The 23,054-nt window shown below is 36.3% G+C and overlaps 1 protein-coding gene across 1 annotated transcript; it reads right to left on the reverse strand.

Annotated features, from left to right (window-relative positions):
• Positions 1–468: 468 nt before the first annotated feature.
• Positions 469–22,285, reverse strand: LOC135686400 (aminoacylase-1A). The gene is made up of 17 exons (XM_065202625.2): positions 21,885–22,285; positions 16,340–16,404; positions 15,938–16,042; positions 13,430–13,501; positions 12,296–12,318; positions 11,468–11,544; positions 11,102–11,191; positions 10,679–10,735; positions 10,094–10,167; positions 9,517–9,566; positions 8,901–8,964; positions 8,122–8,167; positions 7,533–7,570; positions 6,747–6,815; positions 4,925–5,004; positions 2,942–3,002; positions 469–713 (listed from the first exon to the last, which is right to left on the reverse strand). Exons 1-17 carry the CDS (start codon positions 22,174–22,176, stop codon positions 561–563), a joined length of 1,416 nt encoding a protein of 471 aa, XP_065058697.2. The 5' UTR covers positions 22,177–22,285; the 3' UTR covers positions 469–560.
• Between the last annotated feature and the right edge of the window lie 769 nt (positions 22,286–23,054).

The following is a 23,054-nucleotide window of genomic DNA, read 5'->3' on the forward strand; positions in this document are numbered from 1 at the left end:
CCAAGGTATATTTACAATGGACGAACTTCCCTGTGTCTAAGTTTCTAAGTTTCCAAGTGTCTAAGTTTCTGAGTTTTCTAAGAGTACAACAAGGAAGTCATGAAATGTGATAAGAAGGAAGAAAAACTGACCAGCTACTCTTTTTATTATTTCCCTTAGTATCAAGTAAATCGGAGATGAAAAAAACATGGAATAAACCGGCCATAGATTATATAACGCTGACCATCCTGTAGGGCAGATAATTCACGGGTAGAAAAGGCATTTTGTAAAAGCATGGCAGAGTTCGAGAGTCCAATGCTGCCATTACCCTGAGGTGCGGAACTCGTGAAGGCAAAAGCAACTTTCGACAACCCAAGAATAAGGTTTTAATCACTCCTATTTTCATTGCTCGTTTTGCATTCTTAAACTACTGCCAACAAGCTCTGTTACTTTTGGTTAGAGAATACGAAGCAAAAAAGGAGACAGATCTAATCATTGTGGATCAACATGCAAAACTCAAAATCTTAATATATTATAATTCCATCTTGTATAAAACAAGCCATTCAAACATAAGCGTAATTCTACATTTTAGGAACCCGAGCAAGGCTTGAAATGATTTCATAGTAAATATCGATGCCTTTGAGAAAAATGCTTTCGTTCAAAAATTCGTTATTGTCATGCAGTAAGATTGGCGTGTTGTTCATCGGCGAAAATCCAAGGCAGGGAGTTCCAATCTGCAACGAAAATGGCTGGATTTTACTAAAAAGAAATATGAAAAATGGAAAAAGACATGGATAAATGAAAAAGCGACATTCGTGGTGGCTTCTTAAAAGAATACTAGTGTAGGTTGTTTTGAATCCTATGGTGTAAAGAATACAAGGAGTTTATGGCATAATGTTACGTTCTGAGTGCATGGTAGATACGATTTACGAGTATATCAAATCATAGCATTTAAGTTCATAGAAGAATTTTTGAATTTCAGCTATCGTGTTATTTGACGATTTGCCTCTTGATGGATATTCTATAGAGAGGAAACTGATCGATTCATACGAAGACTCCAATTGTCAGATAACGCAGCTGAAATAAGGGCTCGTTCAAATGTTACGTAGTGCATCTATGGCCGGTCTGTCACTGTTTTACCGGTCTGTCATAAAGAAATCAATGCCGTAAAGGCTGAGCTTTTCACGTTTTGGTTCATAAAACAGAGCGGTCCTAAATTGTAACTCAAAGTTTTCACGCTTATTACAATCATCTGGCAGCTATTAAGTTACTCTATGCTTCTACTTTATAATAGGTAAGTAGATTGACTTTGTTAGAACACCACATCGTCATCAAATACCCTGCAATTAATAAGTATGGTAGAAAGGTGATTGATCACATTATATGGACTCTGTATTGCATCAAACCAAATCAAAGCATGCACGAGCCTTGGCATAAAGAAAACATTAGAAGCAAGACAACAAATAACAAGCAGCACTATTACAATTTAGACTTTAAACCCTTCAATTGCTGAAAAAAATTAATATTTATTGAATACGGCGCGGTAACCAAAACAGCAGTAGGGAGTAATATCGCAGCGTAATTGGTTAAAACCATAGCGTCTTGTTTAAATAAAAACAATTTTTGGATCGATCAAAACAAAAATATTTGACTCGAAAGTTGTGGGTTGAAAATGAGCCAACTGGCTGTATTATAACCCCAATAATTACTCAAGATTTGAAGATCGATCTACAATTAAATGGTTCTTTAAGACACGTTTATTTATTTCAATCATTTCCTGTATCTTTCTCTATTTATTGTTTTTGCTGCCATTTGACCATGGTGGCACCTTATTCTAACGAAATACAACTGAACTTTAAGCCAATCGCATAGGTTATGCAGCGTTGCATCACAGATATGGAAAATCTTTCAAGTACGTTTTGGATAACCATGGACTGAATAAGATGATAAAAAGAACTGGACCTAATACTGGTCATTGAGGAACACCTTTTCGTGCATGCCAACATATGAGCTCTTATACTCACTACATCAAGATACTGCCAGTAAACAAGAGTTCAATATGGAAGGACATGTTTTTATCAACAAATCACAAACTGCTTGCTAAATAATCAACACAAGATTGAAAAAAATTGCATAAGAGCGTAATTTACAGTAAAAATTGAATCACAAAAGCTCAAAACAAGAATTCATTCAAAGCGCTTGCATAATTGCAATTTCGTACAACTCAAAGAAGAGATTTCATTTCAATTTGGCTGTCATATTAAACGACTGTGAGATGTTATTTCGTGTTTTAGAAACGGTACTAGCTGTGATTGTCGGCTTGTGAGTTCTCGCAGCACAGAGCAAGTAAAAAGATTTAGCTGAGGTGTGATGGCAGCTGGCCCTGGAATTATCTTAAGCATATTTCTTTATATTATGGAAGGATAGGTTGCAGGGTTCTGGAATATAGCTTCAGTGATTTTGAAGTTAAGTTGAGTGAAACCTCATTAACGGCCACATCTCATAGGCGGAGATCTTCAAACGTGGAGCAAACCGTTTTGTCCAGACATTATTTTACGGTTAACGTCTTGTATACAGCCTCCAGATAACGAACACCTCCATACAACGGACACCTTCCTACAACGGACAACTCACTACAACGGACAACTCACTACAACGGACACCCTTCTAGAACGAACAAATCTCAAAAGTCGTGCACGTGATTTTTTAGATAATATTGTTTTTCAACCGTAATCTGAACCATGGGGGTTCGAAAAATCATCAAACGACCATATAATACCATATTTTTTGCAAACTACAGAAAAATTCCAGGAGAAGTGAAATCTGGGTGGGCATGAATTTCATGGTTTTTAAAATAATGTCGTCATTGCTCCAAACAAACTAATACTAATAAAGAGCTGTGTATCTGGTAATTACACAGTATTCTGCATATACTTTAAGGGCAAACAAGTTATTCACAAACCTTTCGCAAGTATCTACTATCGGTACCAGCAGGAAAAACCTCCTTGTCAATCTTCATATTCCTAAAAAGAATATGAAAAAGATACATTAAAGAGAACCTGATTGCCTCCAGACTGATGGAAGAAAAGTTAGCCACTGTACAGCCACTGGTAACTCTTTTCGCCTTCATGCCCACACTTATGTTATTTCCTACGTCTGTGTGTTGCTGTGCGATTGAGTTGCGCGTGCCTTTGATTGAAAGTTTGATCAAGCAAGTTAGTTGTGCGCTATGTCACTATAGGACGCTGTGGATAGGCAAGCATTTACAGCCAATTTTACGCTGTTTGGGCGCTTTTTATAAATATACATGGAAGAAAATCAGAAGGAAATTTTATGGAAGGAAATTTAAATACAAAGAAGGAAAAAATAAGGACATTTTGGAAAGTGGAAGCATAGCTTCCTTGTTACTATGGCTTGATTGCACAAAGTTTGGAAAATCTGGGGATTTCTGCTCAATCGATCAAAATCAAGTAGCAAGAAAAAAGATGCATAGCGCAAAAACATTGCAAAAGCTAACAAATGTATTTATTATCATATACGTCACGCAAACGCTCTATCGTTACTGACATTTGAGTTTTCGGGACCGCCACGGCAACGAATCGAGCGTTTCCGCCAAATTTCCAGGGCAGGTATGTAATTTGTCCTGTTCAACCCGACAGACAAGCACTGAAACCCCCTGGCCACATCGCCTCCATGACCTGCCCTGTATTTGATCAAATGTTACCTGCCTGTTGAATGTAGGCAGTGCATGGTCTGTAGGCTTAGGATGTAATTTGTATTTTCTTTAATATTGTTTTTATAAAATGTATCCAACTTGTAAGAAAACAAATATAGGCCACAACAGCGTCGTGCTTTGTCTTTTTGTAACACGAATCAGTGGATTCTGTGGACTTTGAGAAAAGTTGAAAATGTCTTTCATAAAGGAAAGATTGTCATTTTTCAGCGTTTTGAAGATTTCAGTAGCAAATTGCTGCATGTTTTAGCAGTGTATTTAAGAGCACAGCAAATTTATTCTACGTTTTATTGTACGAGAGTAAACAGGTGGGGGTTATTAGGGTTTGCGGTTAAATTAAATTTGAAGATAATTTGTCGCGGATCACGGGTAATCTGGCAATTTTTCGACGAACGATGGAACTCTCTACAATTGCTAAACGCGGATCTTCTAAAAAATGATACACAGAATACGGAATCTTTATAAATTATAACGGATCTGTGGAATTTTTCACTCTTTGTCTTGAAAAATAGGATCTGGTCAAATCTTGTTATCCTGGTCAGCAGCATGTACAAACAATAAAGGGATGCGGAACTGTAGCTAAAAATTACCGGAACGGCGGATTTCAACTAAAAATTTTGCGGAACGGCAGGTTTCTACCCCCTTGACGATCCCCACAAACAGGAAAAGGTAGATTTTTTGATTAATTCTACGTTAATTAAGATTGGTCAAAGGTGGTGGCTTCCATACTTTCATAGTCGAAACAGCATTATTTGATAGGACATGTGAAAAGGGAACTTGTCGGTAAGCGGATGAAGCAAATTTAAAAAATGACCGATAACTGAATTTTCAAAGGCAGTCCTCAAAAAAAGGGGGCATTAAATGCTTCTCAACATAAGTATGTATTTACACTATTGGTGTATAGAACAGGACGGTTATATACACCGAAAGCGTGTACAGCCCTGTCTATACGACATCGAGGAATTTTTGAACAGCAATTTTCATAAGCATGCAATCAAGCAAACTGGAGCAAACGCCACAACTTAATAATGACTCTATGAGACAAAGTTACTAGGAATATAACTAAGGAATAAAAAGAAAAAAGTCCGACACTTAACTTCTAATTTCATAATGAGAAGAACACAGGCTGCTGGGTACAGAACAGTGATTCCTGTGGAAGTTTTATTTTTTATCGAGTGATTTCCAGTATGATACTGACTCGTGAATACTTACATCTTAGTGCAGGCTTGTGAAAAGGCTTCCCACCATGGGTTGCCAGTTTCTGTTGAAGTTACTTCTTCGGAGTCACTTTTCTAAGAAAAATACCATATTTAATCACTTTCAATTGTGTATTATCGATACTGAGACGCAATAAATCAAGAGTTTCTCAGAACAGATAACACAATAACTTCCTTATTAAGAACGACATAATACATTCTAATAAACATCCGTCCTTTGTCATTTATAAAAACGCCAGAGTTTTAAGGCAACAACAATACTGACAGTCCTTCTCTTTGCTCCGGTTGGGTTTTTATCGTATTCCTATGGCTCTAGCGCAAGCAATTTTATATAAAACTTGCATTTGAAGAATCCTTTATCGAAAAAGTTATCCATCGAAAAAGCTGCAAAAAGTATCGGAACCTGGGAACCAGATTCTTAGAAAGTTTTTTGACTTGGCAGAAAATTTTCAGCAAAACTTGATAAGAAACAGGTGTTTTTTTGCAATAATAAGAATTGTTTCTTGACTTTTTCATAACATATCAAAAGTTCATACAAATGTAAGCTTAAAAAGTTTCACATTTTGAAAACCCTTTATAAAAGCTATTAGTCATTTGTCAAACATCACAAACGAATTGTATAACTTGGAAGCAACCTTTAGTTTCCTTGTTTAAGAAATTTTTTACAGATAAAGCTGCAGAACTGAAGTATGCAATTTATGTGCTTTGAAAAGTGATTGTTTCTGTGGCCTTATATCAGGCTATGCTTTTGGATCTTTAAAGATAAAATTCTATGAGAATTACGTGCATCCTCAGTTTTCTTCCTGCTTGCAATACTATACTTGACTTAAGTCTTGCCTGAGGTGTTGCCAGAGTTGGCAAAATCTTGAGTCTTGATTGAGTTCTTGAGAGACTTGGCAAAGTTTGTGATTGATATTGAATTACATCCTCAGGTTCTTTTGATTCTAATTTTCCCTTATCATATCTGTCACCATTTATTAATATAAAAGATCATATTGACATTTTTACGCATCATATGAAATGAAAGGCCGGTAAATTAGACTCTTGTTAAAGTCAAACGAAATGTTGCTTGAAAATTTGTGACTGTAAATGGAGTGTGACTGTAAGCGAAGTTGAAAAGCTTTCCATATCTTGGTCGAAATTTTATGTGACTACAATGGGTAGTGAGTTATCGTAGTACAGCCAAGAACAAGGGAACAGCAGCCGAAAAACAAGTTATGGTTATCTGTGTGCTTCCGACACAAATATTCAAGCAATAATTCCCCAAGGTCGTTTGAAAGGGTTCATATTTTAGCAGGTGACAAATACCATCAACCTGGCAGAAGTGTGATTGGTCAAGATAGCCCAATCTTTTAAAATACAGCCAATCAGAATCATTACAAAGCGAAAGACATTAGTCATAGAACAATTTATTTCAAGTTTCCAAAGAGAGGATTAAGGTCTCGTTGCATAGGCTTTTTTTTGTATTATAGAAACTTTTAAATATTTTTAAATCCCGTAAAAAGGAATTGTGAAACAAGGAAATAACTTTTGTAGCATATCCTAGTAAAAAACGTTTCACACTGAGTTGTTGCAGTTCGTCAAAGACAAAAAATCGTTGCATGATCTCACAGCAGTTCAGCCATCTTGGCCTAACACTTTTTTGAAGCTAAATTTTATCAACAACGCCTTTTGATTACTTGTCATGATGACGGATTTTAGCTGCCTCAAGAAGACTCGCTATAATTCCCCTTAAATGCATCACCAGGAAGAAGGGACTTTGGGTCAAGAACAGGTTCCTTTGTTAACGAGGTAAGAATTCATCCAGGCAAACTCACCTGCACAAATTCGTACGTGACATCACTCCCTGCATTTCTTACCCAAGTTTGGATCCGCTCTTCAAAATCCTTAAATATTAGAGTAAGAATATGAAACAAATAAAAGAGAAGGTTTAAGAAAAAGTCATCAAAATACCAGGAAATTTCATGGTGTAGAAAAATCAGATTAATTCTGAATCCTGCAAATTCTGAAACGTACGTCCAAAATAAGTTGACATTGTGTGTTTCTACCACTTTTCTCTCTCTCTCTCTCTCTCTCTCTCTCTCTCTCTCTCTCTCTCTCTCTCTCTCTCTCTCTCTCTCTCTCTCTCTCGCTCTCTCTCTCTCTCTCTCTCTCTCTCTCTCTCTCTCTCTCTCTCTGTCTCTCTCTCTCTCTCTCTTTTCGTTACTCTGTTTCTTATCAATTGTTTTTTGTTTATATTTGAAACAAATTATTTTACAAAGAACGTATGATACTTAAGTAAATCTTTTAAACTATGCGAGCTGTTCCTTTGTAAAAATGGCACTAAACTTGCCAGCCTCCTAGGCTCTTTACAGAAGAACCTCTATTCTTCCCTGGCATATTTAAGTACCCCGAGCAGCTTAACAATTTTAATCATTCGTGGTTAGTAAGTTTGTAGCAGAGAAATTTGTTGTTCAAGTGGAGTTGCTGCTGCTTCCACGGTTGTTATTGTTGCTGCTTCATAAAATTTATGGCCTCGTACTTTAAAAAAAGAAATTTTAATTGGTAAATATTAATTTAACGAAAATGCATGTGTAGAGAGGCAGCAATTTCAAATGAGTTACCTTTAATTCGTTGTCATGAGAAATTCTGATATCGACTCCTTCAAAAATCAATTAGAAATGGAAAAGAGCAACAGCAAAATAAACTCTATTTAAGAAACAATGAATTAAAAAACCTGTTTCATTTCTACAGATTTTTCTTCAAACCATCAAAAACCAATGGAAACTCAAATCAAAGATGAATGATGCAGTCATTAAAAAGGAATGACTCAAAGTGTGACAATATTTGAAAATAAATTCAATTTGTATTTCCCCCGATGCATATGGGGCTTTATAAAGAGCTTTTTCAGAAACCTTGCAAACCGTGGTGAAATATTTGGTTCGCATTGTTCCTACAAAAAGTTCACCGTTTTTGAATCCAAAGTTACGTAAGGCTCGGGAAAAGCCTAGCTCCAGTTGATACCTTCAGCGAAAACTCGAGAAGCTTATATGATACAACTTGACTGAAAATGTTGTTTATAGTTGGTAAAAAGAACAGCCTGGAGCTTTGGCAATGTAGCAGCTGTGATTTAAAAGATCAAATCCGAATAGGAGTCATTAAACATAAACAAACAACAGAAAGAATGGGAAGCAAACAAAGCATGCAACTTGCCTACGATGAACTCCGACGGCACCACGTTCAGCTGCATACCCCCTCCCTGGAAACCAATAATTACAGTTGAGATATAACCAAACATCATTATTAGAAACATAAAAATGCTTTGTATTAAAAAAACAAATTGAAGAAGTAAAAGTATAAAAACTCTTTCAGTAGCGAATTTAAAGCTAGAAACACTTGCAATAATCTTCAGTTTCAAAGACTAAAAAAAAATTTTGCGGCAGACAAAATATAGAAAAACAGACTGAGAATAATATAACATATCACTGTAAAATCAAGAATACAAAGATTCAAAAAGAGTTATTGTTTAAAGCTTCTTCAAACTGATGATAAGTATCCATGGAAACGCATTTATCCATGGAGATGCCATTTCATCGGAAGAATGCAAACGCAAATTAAACACTTTTGCGATCTTCCGGGGAAAGGGGGGGGGGGCACTCCCATACTTGACCTAACGGGATATGCCGCGGGACAGGGTATCATTTTCCGATAAAAATTATGGAACAGGGTATTATGGAGATCTGGTAGATTTTGGCATATTTGTGCTGTATTTTGGCATACGTTTTAAGGGAGAGGGTATGCATTTGGCAATTATTCATGGGACAGGTTTAAAGTGAAAGAAGATTTTCCGCACACCCCCTCACATTCCTAGTCAAGAACACCACCCTCCTCTCCCCTTTGGTGCGACCTTAACCAGGAGAGCAGATGAAATTGAGGAATTGATTTGAGAATAATCAGAATAAAAGAGAATACATAGCAGAATGGAATTTCACCTGAATCAAGTTTATATTGCAAGTAGTCACATCTCCAAGATGAAGACAAGATTCTTTTTCAAGTCTGGTTTAAAAACAAAGCAACATATATTATGTTTAAAAAAACAAAAGCCAATTGTTCAAATTTCGTTACATTGAAAAGGTGAAGTGAATCAGAATAAAGACTGCCAAAATGAATAAAGACACTATGTTCTGACGTTTTAAACTCTGAAGAGTGTCAGACGAAAAGCTTTAGTTTACTAAATGTTTGCTTTTTTCAAAGCCATTTTCATGTTTATAAAAGCTCCGTTGCTTATATATTTTCGTCCAATTATATTTTCCAAGAAACATCGGTTGAGGACTGGGAACTAAAAACATCCGACTGGGAATTAAAAACATCCGATATCATGTCACAACGATAAGGTGGTACATATAAAAATCTTAGTGAATCTTTCATAAATTTAAATACAAGTGCTAGAAATCTTCCAAAGGAATAATAAAGTTATCTAGTCTACAATTAAATAAACAAATAAACCAGGAAAGAGGGCACGTGCTAACAAGCCCAAGTCAAATAAAGTTTCTTCAATAGCGCCTAACCATTTTAATAAAATAATATTAAAATAATACGATTGCTTACCTTGATTTCTCACTGTTCCTGTATTCCATTATTTGATTAACAATCTTTTGCTATATGTAAAGAAAAGAAAAGGAAGAGCTTGAAAAAATCTTTGTCAAGACATTTTGTCAGTATATTGTTCGCTACTCTTATGCGTAGAATTGGAACAAGAGCTTCTAAAGTTTAGCAGAAAAAATTCAAAGCTTTGTGACGAGACGTTCGTCCCACTTTCCATTGATTCTAAGGGAATTAAAAGACCTTGCTATACAAAGACATATATCCTGCCAAACTTCGATTGCAGATTGCTCGATTGTAGATCTCAATTCCCTGTAAACTTCACGGCTATTCATTATCTCTTTAAAATATAATGTCTTTTTGTTAATCAAAAGTACAAAATGTTGAATACGGGCACTATGAACTTTCATATGACAAGAACCCTAATTTTATGTTGGCATTATTCAAATGCTTGTGTTCTTGATTATTGGTGAACATTCGGTTTTTATCCCAAATAGCTGAGTCTTCGCTTGAGTTTCGACACAAAGTGAATACAGCTTTCCTGCCTTTGGTAGTAAAAATGAAGAAAGAATTGATAAGTTACCACTTTCTCGACTGCAATATTTTCAATGAATCTTGATCCATGTCCAGGGTTTCCTGGGCAAGTTATTTTAAGCCCTAGGGAGAAATTATTTTCTGAGACAACTGAAACTTTTCAAGGTAACAACAGCTGATTAAAACTTCTGTCCAATTAATTACAAATTGAAAGCATTATAAAAAGCAAGCACGGCTAAAGATACAAAGAGACTAAAATATTTTCGAATTACGACAAACTTATGATGGTAAATTTATGACATGGTGAATTTAATGCCAAAAAACTCTACGTTGGAATACGCAATGATTATGGCAACTTAAATAGATTCCAAACAGTTGTGTGCAAACCTGACAGAACTGCAGAAAATAACTGCAATTATCAAAATTAGTTACTTTCGAGAGTATAAACAAGTCTAAAAAAACACATCTAAAAGGTGCACTGGGCCACGCATCTGTTGTTACCATAAAAAGGCATTGCTACTGTTACACAACTTGACTGTTACGTTGCCTCAGGCTTAATATGTTTCGCGTATTGATATCTACTACAGGCATTGAAAAAGTGCAATTGAATGGAACTAAAAGCATTCTAACATACACCACGTGGACCTTTGTCCGTAATAGACCTTGAACGCTTCAGTTGGGTTTGCCAGGCCTTGAAAAACAAGGAAAAACGAATTGAAAACTGTTATCGCCACCATCAAAGATATCTAAACATTCGTATTTGTGAATTTGAAGTTTGATTCACTTTACTTCGGTGACTTCCTCAACGAAAGTTTGGTTGAACAACGTAAAACTATCTTAGATGTCCAATCGTGCATTTATTTGTACATTCATCTTTCATACAATTGATTCATTTTCTTCTTCCACCCTCTCCGTAGAATTCATCAATCGATCAATATTTTTCCATCAATTGATAAAAAAGTTAACTCATAGAATCTTCCGCTGTTAAGAAGAATCCAAGATTGATAAAAAGAATTATAACTAAGATTGATCCAAATCCCTTTGGACTTAAACGAACCTTCATCCAAGCCAAAACCAACATTCATGTCTTTGAAGTCTTGACTTTCAAGGAACTTTTGCATGCCAAGTTTGCCACCAACTTCTTCGTCTTTTAATACAAAAGATATATCGTAATAGTTCGAATTTCAAGCTTGAGGTATAAAGTTTTTAAAAGAAAACAGAATGAAAAGAAACAGCCCTATTCTGAGATCACGCATCCAACTTCTTTAATCTCCAAAACAGCCTTTACATTTTGATATGATAGCCTATAAAACGTCTTGAACAAGTAGAAACAGTTTAAAAAAACTTAGAAAATACCTTTAAACCGTTTAGAAATGTTCAGTTACGTAGAATGATAATCTTAATAGGTGTTTAAAAAGTTCACCTGGCATGAAGGACAAATAAATCGTTCTTGGGAAAGATTTTCCTTCAGCTTTAAGTCTCCTTATTGCCTCGAGGTACCTATTAAAGTACAGTAAACATAAAGGCGGTTGCATTTGTAAACAGGAAGTAGAAGGTTTATCAATAGGGTACCTGATAACTAATAGGAGTCAGTTCAAAGATGGTCACAAGCAAGCTAATCAACAATTAGGGAGTTGTTATCTAAAGGAACCAGACAGCTAAATGGAATAATTGAAACTATATTGATTGACTTTATCAAAAGTCTTTATCAAATCTTTGGTCAAATATGTCTGATGGTTTATAATCAAATAAGACCATCACCTTATTGAAATTTTAAACAGCTGCATTTGGCAATGCTTTAACAGGTGCATCTGGCGGACAACGATACTCTCAGTTTGAGAAATGACTAGTGAAAACAACTTCTGAAGATTTGCAAAAAAATGAATAAAATTTTTGCACATTTATCTTCAATATACCAATGCCAAAGTTTAAGAATCGAAAGCATAAGACAAAAATGAAGTATTGTCACGATGGGACAGGGATGTCTCCTCCATGGTCAGAAAGTTTGCATCTCAGAGATTCTGTTATAAGGAAATGTTAAGCCAATAACAAAGCCAAGCCAAAGAGAATATTCAGGGAGAAGCCCTCGGAATTCTCTGACAAATTCTGCACGATTGCCCCAGCCCCCTTCTTGCGATCTTGGCTACGCTACTGCTAAAATGGTTAAAAGGGTTTGAAACGTTGTGCCTTAGTGAGATAACTTGAGGAAGCTCATAAAGTAAAATGTGGATATGAGAATGCAGCAACTTACTGTATGCCCACTGACTTCATATCCTAAAAAACAAATGTCTACTGGATAAACCCGAGAAAAACAAAGTGTACAAAGTTCATATACCGCAAGTCCTCGAATAAGCCCCCACATTCGAATAAGCCCTCATCCTAAAGTACTTTTGTGAAATAGGCCCCACCCGCGAATAAGCCCCCATGAGCTGAGATATTGCCTCGATACCAATAAATCTGGTATTTTTAAGCAAACTGAACAGCCTCAAATAGAACATGAAAAATTTGTTCTGGTACTACTTTTGGCTGCTGCTCAATAAGCCCTCACTTTAAAATAAGCCCCTTTGAATAAGTCCCCATCTAAGTTTTTTATAGCAAAATAAGCTTCTGGGGGAATATTCGAGGACTTGTGCCATAGTGTTAATTTTTGTCAAAGCATCGGGCTTTATTCGGCCTTCAACGTTCCTCTAATTAAAACATCGCACTGGAGCAGTCAGGTTAGTAAAGGAGTATTCCATGGCATTAAGCAACTAATTGGTACAGGGGGCAGGGGTTGATAGGTTGTAAAAAGAGTTCAAAGAAATTAAGTTACGATCTGTAATAACTAACAAGACCTGTCAAAAAGGAAGTTGTTTATTTGATTAAATTGAGAAGTATTCTGAAGATATTCTGGAATTTCACTACAATTTCATATAGTTGTGATGTGTGAGTAAACAATATGAAATAGTTAAGAATAGCACTTCTTTAGCCACGAAGATTAAAAAATTGGAATGGTCACACAGCTATATTGCTCTTATTACCACTACCTTTGAATCCTTACTTAAGCTATTCGAAAAAATCTTTCTCAGTCAAATTCTTTTGGGGCCTGTTTAGGGCCCCTAAGACTTAGGGGCGTCCTTATTCACTCTGACCCTGACATTAGTCTAATATGCCAGTGAGGGGAACACGGATCTCCAAACTCAAACTCATTCATTATCAACGCAACAGCTTAAAAAGCATTTCATAACAATATAAAACCATCGCTTAAAATCAAAAGCTATGACCTTAAAACAGACAATTAGAGCTAAATAGTTCTCCCCTTTCTTTTCTATCATTCCTCAATACATCAGTGTTTATCGATGTGATTCTGGAATCCCATCGCTTCTATGTAACAACTGCAACGTACCTGTGTGCCCCTGGCGTAAATATCCCCATTCTCTTCTTTTACAGCAGCAAAAGGGTCGTATTTCCAAAATTCCTTTGGATCAAATTTTGATATTATCATAATTGTTAACGCAAAATGCACTAGCTAATATAACACATGACAGCAAAATCTAAAATATTAAATTACTAGCAGAATACATTAAAAAAACATATCCTGCAACATCGAATGGACAAAATGAATCAATCAAAATTAAGAAGATAATAGTCTTAGCTTTTATAATATAAATAAGTTCCTAATTTTGTAAAGAGTTTAACTCTGGCTAAGTATATTTTAAAAAAAAAATTCAATTTTATTCTGATACCATCTTGCAGTCTGTTCTTTTTTTCTGTCTGCGCCAACTGTCAATAATTAGTTACTTAATACAAGAGTTGCGAAAAAAGATACTTTACTTTCTAAGCAAAAGTGAATGGTTTTGACATTTGACATCAGATCTAGAGCAAACTTGAAAAAAGGGCTTTTTTCATTGAAAACAAACGTACACGTCGCGTGAAACCAAGTTGAAACAAATTTGCTCGATAGTGAACTGGTGATTTTTCTAATGTACGAACAGGTAACTTTACCCTTAATTTCGATGGAACATCGCAAAAATTTAGCAGTCAGTAGGAGTACATTGTTTCAAATTGTTTGGAAAATCCACACATCCCTTCATTAACAATTACGTCATAACACAGAAAATAAACAGCTCTATAGCATTGATTTTGAAATGACCATATTCTTAAAATAGTTGGGTCACGAAAACATAAAAAACATTTTGTGCGAGACAGCCTGCTAGTAAGAGGTATTTTGTTTACCCATCTTCGACGTGCAGTGTCTTACAAAATGGCCATGGCGCCTGCGCAAGATCAAGGCAGGAGGGGCAGTGTTGGTGCTGAGGGCAAATAGTAGATTTTATTCCATAAGCGACTATTTGTGAGCGTGTGGGGAATGGGTGCAAAATAAAACATTGGCATGGATCTGTTCCACCCATGCAGCTAGGATTTTGGCAATGAAAGACTCTAAACATAGGCATAATGTTGACGAAATTCTCCATGCAAGTGGGTATTTAATGGCCTTGTCATTATTCAAAATTTTTGGTGTTACGAAAATCATGGCAAATATAAATGGGCTGGCTGTAAGACTTTGATTGTTCGCGTAGCTTCGATACTCTATAGTTGCAGAATCATTGAGAATGCAAAACGGAAAATAATAATCACATTAAGAGCCAGAATGTGACAGAAATTCATATCAAGGTGGTGCCAATCGAAAGGTCGTAATTTCATTTAACTGTTTTGGAATTAGCCTAAATAAAAACAAAAAATTATGGTTGTAAAAAGCAAAAAAGATGTCGTTTTCCCTCCCTTGAACTCTTCAACTACAAGAGGGCAAGCGGTTTAAAACAAGAAACCAATCAACGCGCCACTTTTCTTCTTAGTTTACTTTCGATATGTACTTTCCATCAGCACATGAAAATAAATCCATGTATATTTTTTCTGTCATTATTCAAAGTTTTATATCTTCAGGAAGCTGTATCGAAGGCTACTTTTTGAGGGGCTACATCACAATCGTAGGAATAAAATCCGCTAACTCGCGAACAGGAGGAAAATGAACAGGAATTTCCGTCCAGAAATTTCTTTGTCCGACACCACTCAAAGCAAAAAATGTCAGAAGATAGCGATAAACAAGACATTCCTAAAGTCTACCGTTGTTAAATCCGCAAGGCATTCGTACTACTGTAAATATACGCTAAGAAACTAAATGAAACGATATATTTAGGTTTAAATAGATATTAACGTAAGACAAAAAATGGCACGTTTGATTGTTTCCCTTCTTCCTTTTTCACTCTTTCTCTCGCGTTACTTTCGATCCACAATTTTCCGCTTTTTGAGCCATTTCGAAACCTTTTCAATAATTAATATTCCGTGAAATGTTGACATAAAACAATTTCACGTGTTAATAGTTTAGAAACCAAAAAGCATCAACTATTCAATAGTAAACTTGCTCACCCGCTATAAAACGGCAGTATGTGTTTAGGAAAAGGTTTAAAGTGAGCACGGAGTAACTTTGAGAAATCTAATGGTTTAGGACTATAAATTTTGAGCCTGATAAAGGAATGACAACCTTAAAGACATGCAGAAACCAATCATAAGCCAATCCCAATTCTTTTAAAGCAAACTCTAGTTTTACCATGAGATACTATGCCAAAAAGGGACGTCATGAGACACATGAAACGGACAGCCTTCTTCCCCTAAAAACTGGCTTGAAAATCACCGATAACTTACATAGGTTTTTCTCTGGCACTTAGATGGTTTGTGACACAATACTACACAAACCTCAGACACTTGCAAAATTAATCGCTGGGAGAGCAAGACCAACTTAAAAGCAGAAAGGAGTAGGATCAAATTATAATTTATTACCCCTTGATGTCTCCTCGGCCTTAAAGCCACAACGAATCTCAGTACAATAAAGCAAAGAATTATCATTGTAGTTTACCTGGTACACAGGGACAACATCGGTATGGCTGTTTAGAAGAATAGTTGGAAGCGTTTCATCGGTTCCTTTCCATTTCAGTACTACTACGGGTTTTCTTGGATGAACCTGACATGAACAACAAAAACAGCATGACTGGAAATCTTGATACAAGCGTGAAGATTTCTTAAACAGCTGTGAACGATTTTCGGGTAAAAAGATTCAAGGATTATTTCAGACATTGATTGCTTCTGCTTGCAAAAAAATCTGACCTTGCTACGCCCCTTGAAGCAAAATGAAAAATGTTTGTTATATTTGATTGATCTGCTAGTCAATAAATTGGAAATTTGTAAGCTTTAGATAAACGAAGAAGCTTCAGTATACTTGATATTGAGTTAAACAACCGAAGAAAGAAGTCATATTTACTTCAATACAGTGAAATTCTAGTCCAATTTCCTTTGCTACTCTGTTCAAAAATACAACGGCAGCATCTGAAAGGAAGAATAATGCGTGATGGGTGTTTAATGCCTACTGCAAAGGTGTTTAAATGCATCCTTATTCCTTGAAACTACTAAGACTGAAAGCATTCTTTCAAACTCCACAAAAAACAAACAACATGAATATTGTGACAAGATAACGAAGGACAAAAATCTAATAATTGCAAATTTCTTAAACATAATGATAGAAATATTTAAAGTTTATTTAATTTTGCTTTTTAGCTAGGGACAGGCGATAGATGACAGACCGAATTATGAGCAATTGCACAATACCATAACATTTTTTGTTCTTCTGCATAAGCTGTTTAGCAACTTCCCTACTTTATTCATAGAAAAAAAACTTTATTTCAAATCCTATGGTCACAGCAGTTGAATTAAGCCATTAACTACGATTGTTTAGATATTAATTAAAACAATATGCAAGCAGTTTTCTTATCTTTGACGTTCTTTTAGTCATCGTGCAAGATTTGAAAAAGCAAGATTTTTAGTATTCGAAGGCAAAATGAAGTTAGAAGTGTTGAATCGTTAATGCTTTTCGTGAAGAAACATCTACAATGCTGCTCGTCAGATGTAGAAATTCTTTTTTCAGCGGAAGGGGTCAAAATCTCAAAAACACGCAAATCTACCGACAAAAGACAAAATTTACTGACAAAAGCGCTGAAAACCGTGTTCAAACTGACAATGTAGCAAAAGCTGGGGGCTCTTTGCACTTTACATCCTCGCAATTCCCGTCCCCAGTGCTCGTGAAATTATACTTAAACATTCGCAGACAAACAGCTCTTCAATTAACGCAAATAACCTTACACCACGTAAATTTGCCAAGGAGGTATTAAAATGTGGGTATTAAAAAGATCAGTTGTATATGGCAGTGCCTCCGGAATAAAAGCCCTGATATTAAGGAAATAGAAAGCTAGACGCAGGTAAGGGTTAGACAAGGGTGTAAGTTAAGTCCGCGATTATTCCGTGGAGTGCATATGTATGACAGCATTGAATCTCCTGCCTTTTCTTTCGCAGGTGATATAGTAATAGATACAACCATTCTCTGACTTTAACCATGGGCTCCGACGCAGGTTGGAAAGTGGAGGGGCCAAGAGAAAGTGTAACAATCATAACAAAAGTTTTTTTAAAAAAGCTCTATTGTTTTGCAAAAAAGTGAGGGGGCCATGCCCCCCCCCCCCCCCGCCCTTCCCTTCGTCGGAGGCCCTGTTAACCATATTTAGTTATACTATACTTTTTCATGAAATGTTAAATAATTTTAAGTGAAATTCTCTGTGTAAATAAATTGAAGTTCATTTCCTTTCATGTGTATGCATTACATGTTATTATAGCATTGGGAGAGTAGTTCTTGTTTAGCATTCCCTAACTAAAGAATGTCCTTGATTTGCATATTAGGATAGTAGTCTGCAGTGTAATCAATAGGGGCATTAGAAAAGGGGGCCTCCCTTCAAAACGGGCTCCAATTTGTTCCAAAGTCAGTAGTGAGAATATTCTACGACAGTTCGTGGTTAAAATATGTATCAACGCAACGGGATTCTACTGTAAACTTCTTTTTTGGGTTACTGTGTTTTTACTCAATTTACAGTAATTGCACCAAAGACAGCCCTGATGTGTAACCATCAAACAACCCAACATCGTGTATTAATTAGCATCTTGCAGTCGTTTGCTGTGACAAAATTTCACTCGAATTGAGCAATTGCTGCATATTACCAATACCATTCTCCTTTTTTCTTTTCTAAACAATGTTTAATTAATGAGAAAGCAGTGTGCTATACCACATTTTCTGTTAATAGACTTCGCTGACCTCTAATTCAAGTCTACCGATCTGATACCGAATCAGAATTTTCATATTATCTAAACGCTAAAGAAAGCGGCAATTTCTTTCTAGTTCTTCGTTAAGTGATAGCTGTTATCGTCTTCCTTCAGTGATTCTGCGAGATTTTGGGCTGCGTTGCACCAAATTTTTTTAGATGAGAGGAACAAAACAAGTGTATTTATAGTTCATCATTTTTTTCTGGCAAAAGTTTCTTTGTACGCAATCTTCCTCAACTTCTAAAAATAGTACTTTGGCCGTATCTAAATTTCCTATCTTTCCACATTTACCGCAAAAGTTTCCAGTGCGTTTTTTTTTCTCTGTAATCGCACACTGGGTCACCAAACATAACCATTTTAGTACCGACAATTTACTCAAATTTTTGTGCCGCAAAGTCGCTGATGACATCACTGAAGTCTAATTCACGCAGTATATCTGACTCGATGATCCTTATTTTCAAGTCCATTCTACTTCAAGGATGCCCATAATCAGTTCTCAACAAATTGAGTTTAGAGAAGAAGCTCTCACAATGGCAGTTTGATACCATCCATAGGCACAGGAGACACAAGGGATTGGGAGCCCCTCCAATGCCTCCCCCCTCCCCCCCCCCAAATCAGGCAAATTTCAGGCCAAATTTGGGAAGTTCTGCCTCACTGAAGCAAAATATCAGAGCAAGATCCATGCTAAGACCCCCCCCCCCCCCCCACTAAATGTCTAGCATCTGCTACACCGATGACACCATAAAAATGTAGAGCACTCACAATATTTGGAAAAATGCCTTGCATACCCCTGCACACCCTTGTCTATGATAAGTCTGTACAGAAAACCTTCAGCGCTAATATCTTCTGGTTTCTCATATGTGAAGATATTGGCAAATTTTACAAATGGGAAACAGTTCAACAATAAATGTAATGCCCAAGCCATCTTGATATGACTTGACTCTGCTGCCATCTGAGATGCGTCTGAAGGCACTTGAAAGTTTAAGATGACCAAAAAAGCTAAATTGGTTTTTTATTTCTTGTTTTGCTCACAGAGGTTGGTCTAGAGAAGTGATAAACTATAAAATTTGAGAGCTTCTGCGTTTTGATACAATTCTAATTAAAAAACCTTTGTTACTGACTTGACTATATATAATATGTGTTTAGTGATGTCTGCCTGGTGATAGTTAGTCTTCTATAAAAAAATTAAATGCCTATATTGGTGGGAGGTTTGTACAGAGTCGTGCAGAAATTGTAAGACTCAAATTAATGTAGACTTCATAAAATGAAAGATTACTAGCAGTACAATTATCAATCAGTTACTTGAAACCATAAAGTTATTTATTGATTATGTTTATTTGGTAAGCTATTCCAAATCTGAGGGCCAAGTTACTACATGTTATTAGGCAAAAATTTCACTTCCTATTGCAAGAAGCTGATCAATATTGTCAGTGTCATAATATACAGATCTTTGAAAAGAATGAGGTTCAATACAGATCCATGAGGCACTACTAAAAAATCATAATGGCAGCCATTATCTATTATCTGTGTGGGAAACTTCAAGTATGATGTTTTAAGTGGGGACCTTTTCATGCCTAGCCTAGCCATTTGAAAATTATTCGGAAAATCGAAGCACCTAAAATGTAATTAATGTTTTTTCTGGGACCATCTGTTGTCTAGCATCATTAGCAGGACATGTTGTGTGCATTTTGCACCCCTTGGATACTGATTTTTACCCAAAACCTATCATTATGCATGTAACCATACAGTTATACATGTAACCAAACTGCAATGGCACTTTATGTCTTCACATATGCAAACACCAGGACTGACCATATTTTTCTATATTTGGGTTTTATTGGTCCTTTATCACTTTTTATGCACTTTTGGAAAATATATCTAAATGCCAAAAAGATGAAAGTTACTTCCTTTTGGCTCAACCAAATTTACCTGTGGCAAAGAGGTCTATTCAATACCAGGAGATGCCAACCTTTTTTCAGGCTTAAGGTAACATGATTTTGCAAGAAAAATGGATACCTTAAGGGCAAGATGTTTTGGGGTATTTCATCTCCCAATTTGACTTTTTGCACTTACCAATGAAAGATCCTCAAGGAGCTCTATAAGTCATTATTTTATAAAAATCAAATGGGGGTAGAATCATCAGTGTTTCTAATGTCTTAAAAACTGATTTAACTGCATTTTTACTCTCTATAATGGAATGATGTCTAGTTCACTAGTTGGCTTTTTCACTAACTTTAATAACAATATTGGTAGTGGCTTTTAAAACCTTTGAGCAGAGCTGCATCAGAACCAGTGGCGGACACTTGGGGGGGGGCGAGGGGGGCGACCGTTCCCCCAATACTTTAGAGAATAATGGTCTTTTGTTCTAAAACAATGGGAAATGTGACGTCATCTTATTAAAACAATAGGCTTGCCCCCCCCAATATTTGACCAAGTGTCCGCCACTGATCAGAACCTGGAAACTAGATTCCAAGAAAGTTTTTGGCTTGGCAGAAAATTTTTAGCAAAACTTGATAAGAAACAGCTGTTTCTTGCAATAACAAGAATTTACTTCTTGACTTTTTAATAACATATCAAAAGTTCATACAAATGCAAGCCCTTTATAAAAGCTATTAGTCATTTGTCAAACATCACAAACGAATTGTAGAACTGGGAAGCAACCTTAAGCTTCCTTGTTCAAGAATTTTTTTACAGATAATGCTGCAGAACTGAAGTATGCAATTTATGTGCTTTGAAAAGTGATTGTTTCTGTTGCCTTATATCAGGCTATGCTTTTGGATCTTTAAAGATAAGATTCTATGAGAATTACGTGCATCCTCAGTTTTCTTCCTGCTAGCAATACTATACTTGACTTGAGTTCTGCCTGAGGTGTTGGCAGAGTTGGCAAAGTCTTGTGTCTTGATTGAGTTCTTGAGAGACTTGGCAAAGCTTGTGATTGATATTAAATTACATCCTCGTGCTCTTTTGATTCTTATTTTCCCTTATCTTATCTGTCACCATTTATTAATATAAAAATCATATTGACATTTGAACCCATTATATGAAATGAAAGGCCGGTAAATTAGACTCTGGTTAAAGTCAAACCAAATGTTGCTTGAAAATTTGTGACTGTAAATGGAGTGTGACTGTAAGTGGAGCAAAATTGAAAAGCTTTGCATATCTTGGTCTAAATTTTATGTGACTGCCATGGGTAGTGTAACTTCAAGGGAAGTGACTATAAGCAGAGTCAACTGTTCTAAAGCCAGATTCAGATTTACCTAAAGTACCTTTCCCAAATGTTGAAGTTTTCTTCCATTCAATAAACATATCACCATTTGGTTCACAAATCAGTATTACTTATTTGCATATATTCAGTCTTTGCAAGAGATAAAAAAGCTGCAATAAACAACCAAATTATGATATTTTATGTGAAGCATTCAGACCCAATAAATTTGATGCCTTGTGTAAAAACTTTTGTGTTACTGTTGGTATAGCTTTTGTACACAATACTTTTACCTTAGAACACTTTTGTCCTGTTTCCCAGGTTCACAGAAAGGAAAATATTTTTTGGAGCTTTGCCTTTGAGTTTCAGTTCAGTGCTTCCTTTATATCAGTTCATAACCAGAAAACACCAACAATGAATAATGGTAGAAAAAAGACTGGTCAAATAAAGCCCGGTAACAAACCATAATCTGGATCTGGATGAACAGTCTTTATTCTTAAGTACTCTCGAAAGAGTGCGACTGCACTGGCCTCCCCGTCTCCTCCTTTGTGTTTGGACGTCTCCATATTTGACTGCAGGGTAAGATTTCTTTTCAAGGTCACAGCTGCGCCTACGCAGTACCTCAATTTCGCCACCCAGCTCCCAGGGCCTTGACTACGATTTCTTCCTTTCACCAAAATCGGGATTGAAGCCTTTAGTACATGGTAGGCCATTCTGCGGTGGTATAGACAACAACCAGCAATGGGTACTTGCATAAAGCAGCGGCATAAGTTATAAAAACCTTCCCTGATTGGATAAATTTCTTTCTTGACCTACTATTGTCGGAGAGGCCACCTGTATTTGGAAATAACAAACCACAGTAAGTTCCAAGAATAATGAATATTCATGGACTTTAGAGGGAAAAGGGGTCTGTGCCTGCCAGAAATGATTTAATGACCCTGTCCTGGAATAAAATTCTAAACAAAAAATACCTGTGCTGGGATAAACTTTTAAAAACATGATACCTGAAACATGATATCTTCGATTGGCTTACCTGGGCTGGAAAACAAAAGGAACAAAAGGTATAATAATGGCATTCTAAGTAGAGAATGAAACCCTGATTGTAGGCACATCCCCGTGCAGTGAACCCCCAAAGAATTGAGGACACACCTTGCTAAGGAAATTCGTTAAATTACTCAAAAACGTTCACAAGCCATATTTGAGCATCGTAAATGAAATCAGGTTTTCCTGGTGAACGCACACTGATTAAGACTCGCAGACACTCAAAGACACTGGGGGCAGGCCCATAGACACAGGGGGCAGGGGGTAATGCCACCCCCAATAATTTGCGAAAAGTTTGAAGATGTTATAAGCGCAGCTTGATCTGACAGTATTTCGTAAGGCTATATTTCTATCCATGCCCTCCCCCAATCCAGTTTAGTGGAATATCAAGGGGTTTTTTAGTCGAAGGTTATGACCTGTCGCTTTATAACAGGCCCGTAGCCGGGGGATAGCATGAGGTGGAAATGCCACCCCCGGAGCAAGAGACTACCAGCTGTTGCCACCCGTATAATTTTTCTCCAGTTTTCTTAATGGGCTTTTTCGTCGTTTTCATTGGATTTTCATGACAATTTGAGTCAAGATAAATCTGAGA

This window comes from Rhopilema esculentum, chromosome 6 (assembly GCF_057945365.1).
Source record: "Rhopilema esculentum isolate cy_ngs chromosome 6, ASM5794536v1, whole genome shotgun sequence".
NCBI lineage: Eukaryota > Metazoa > Cnidaria > Scyphozoa > Rhizostomeae > Rhizostomatidae > Rhopilema > Rhopilema esculentum.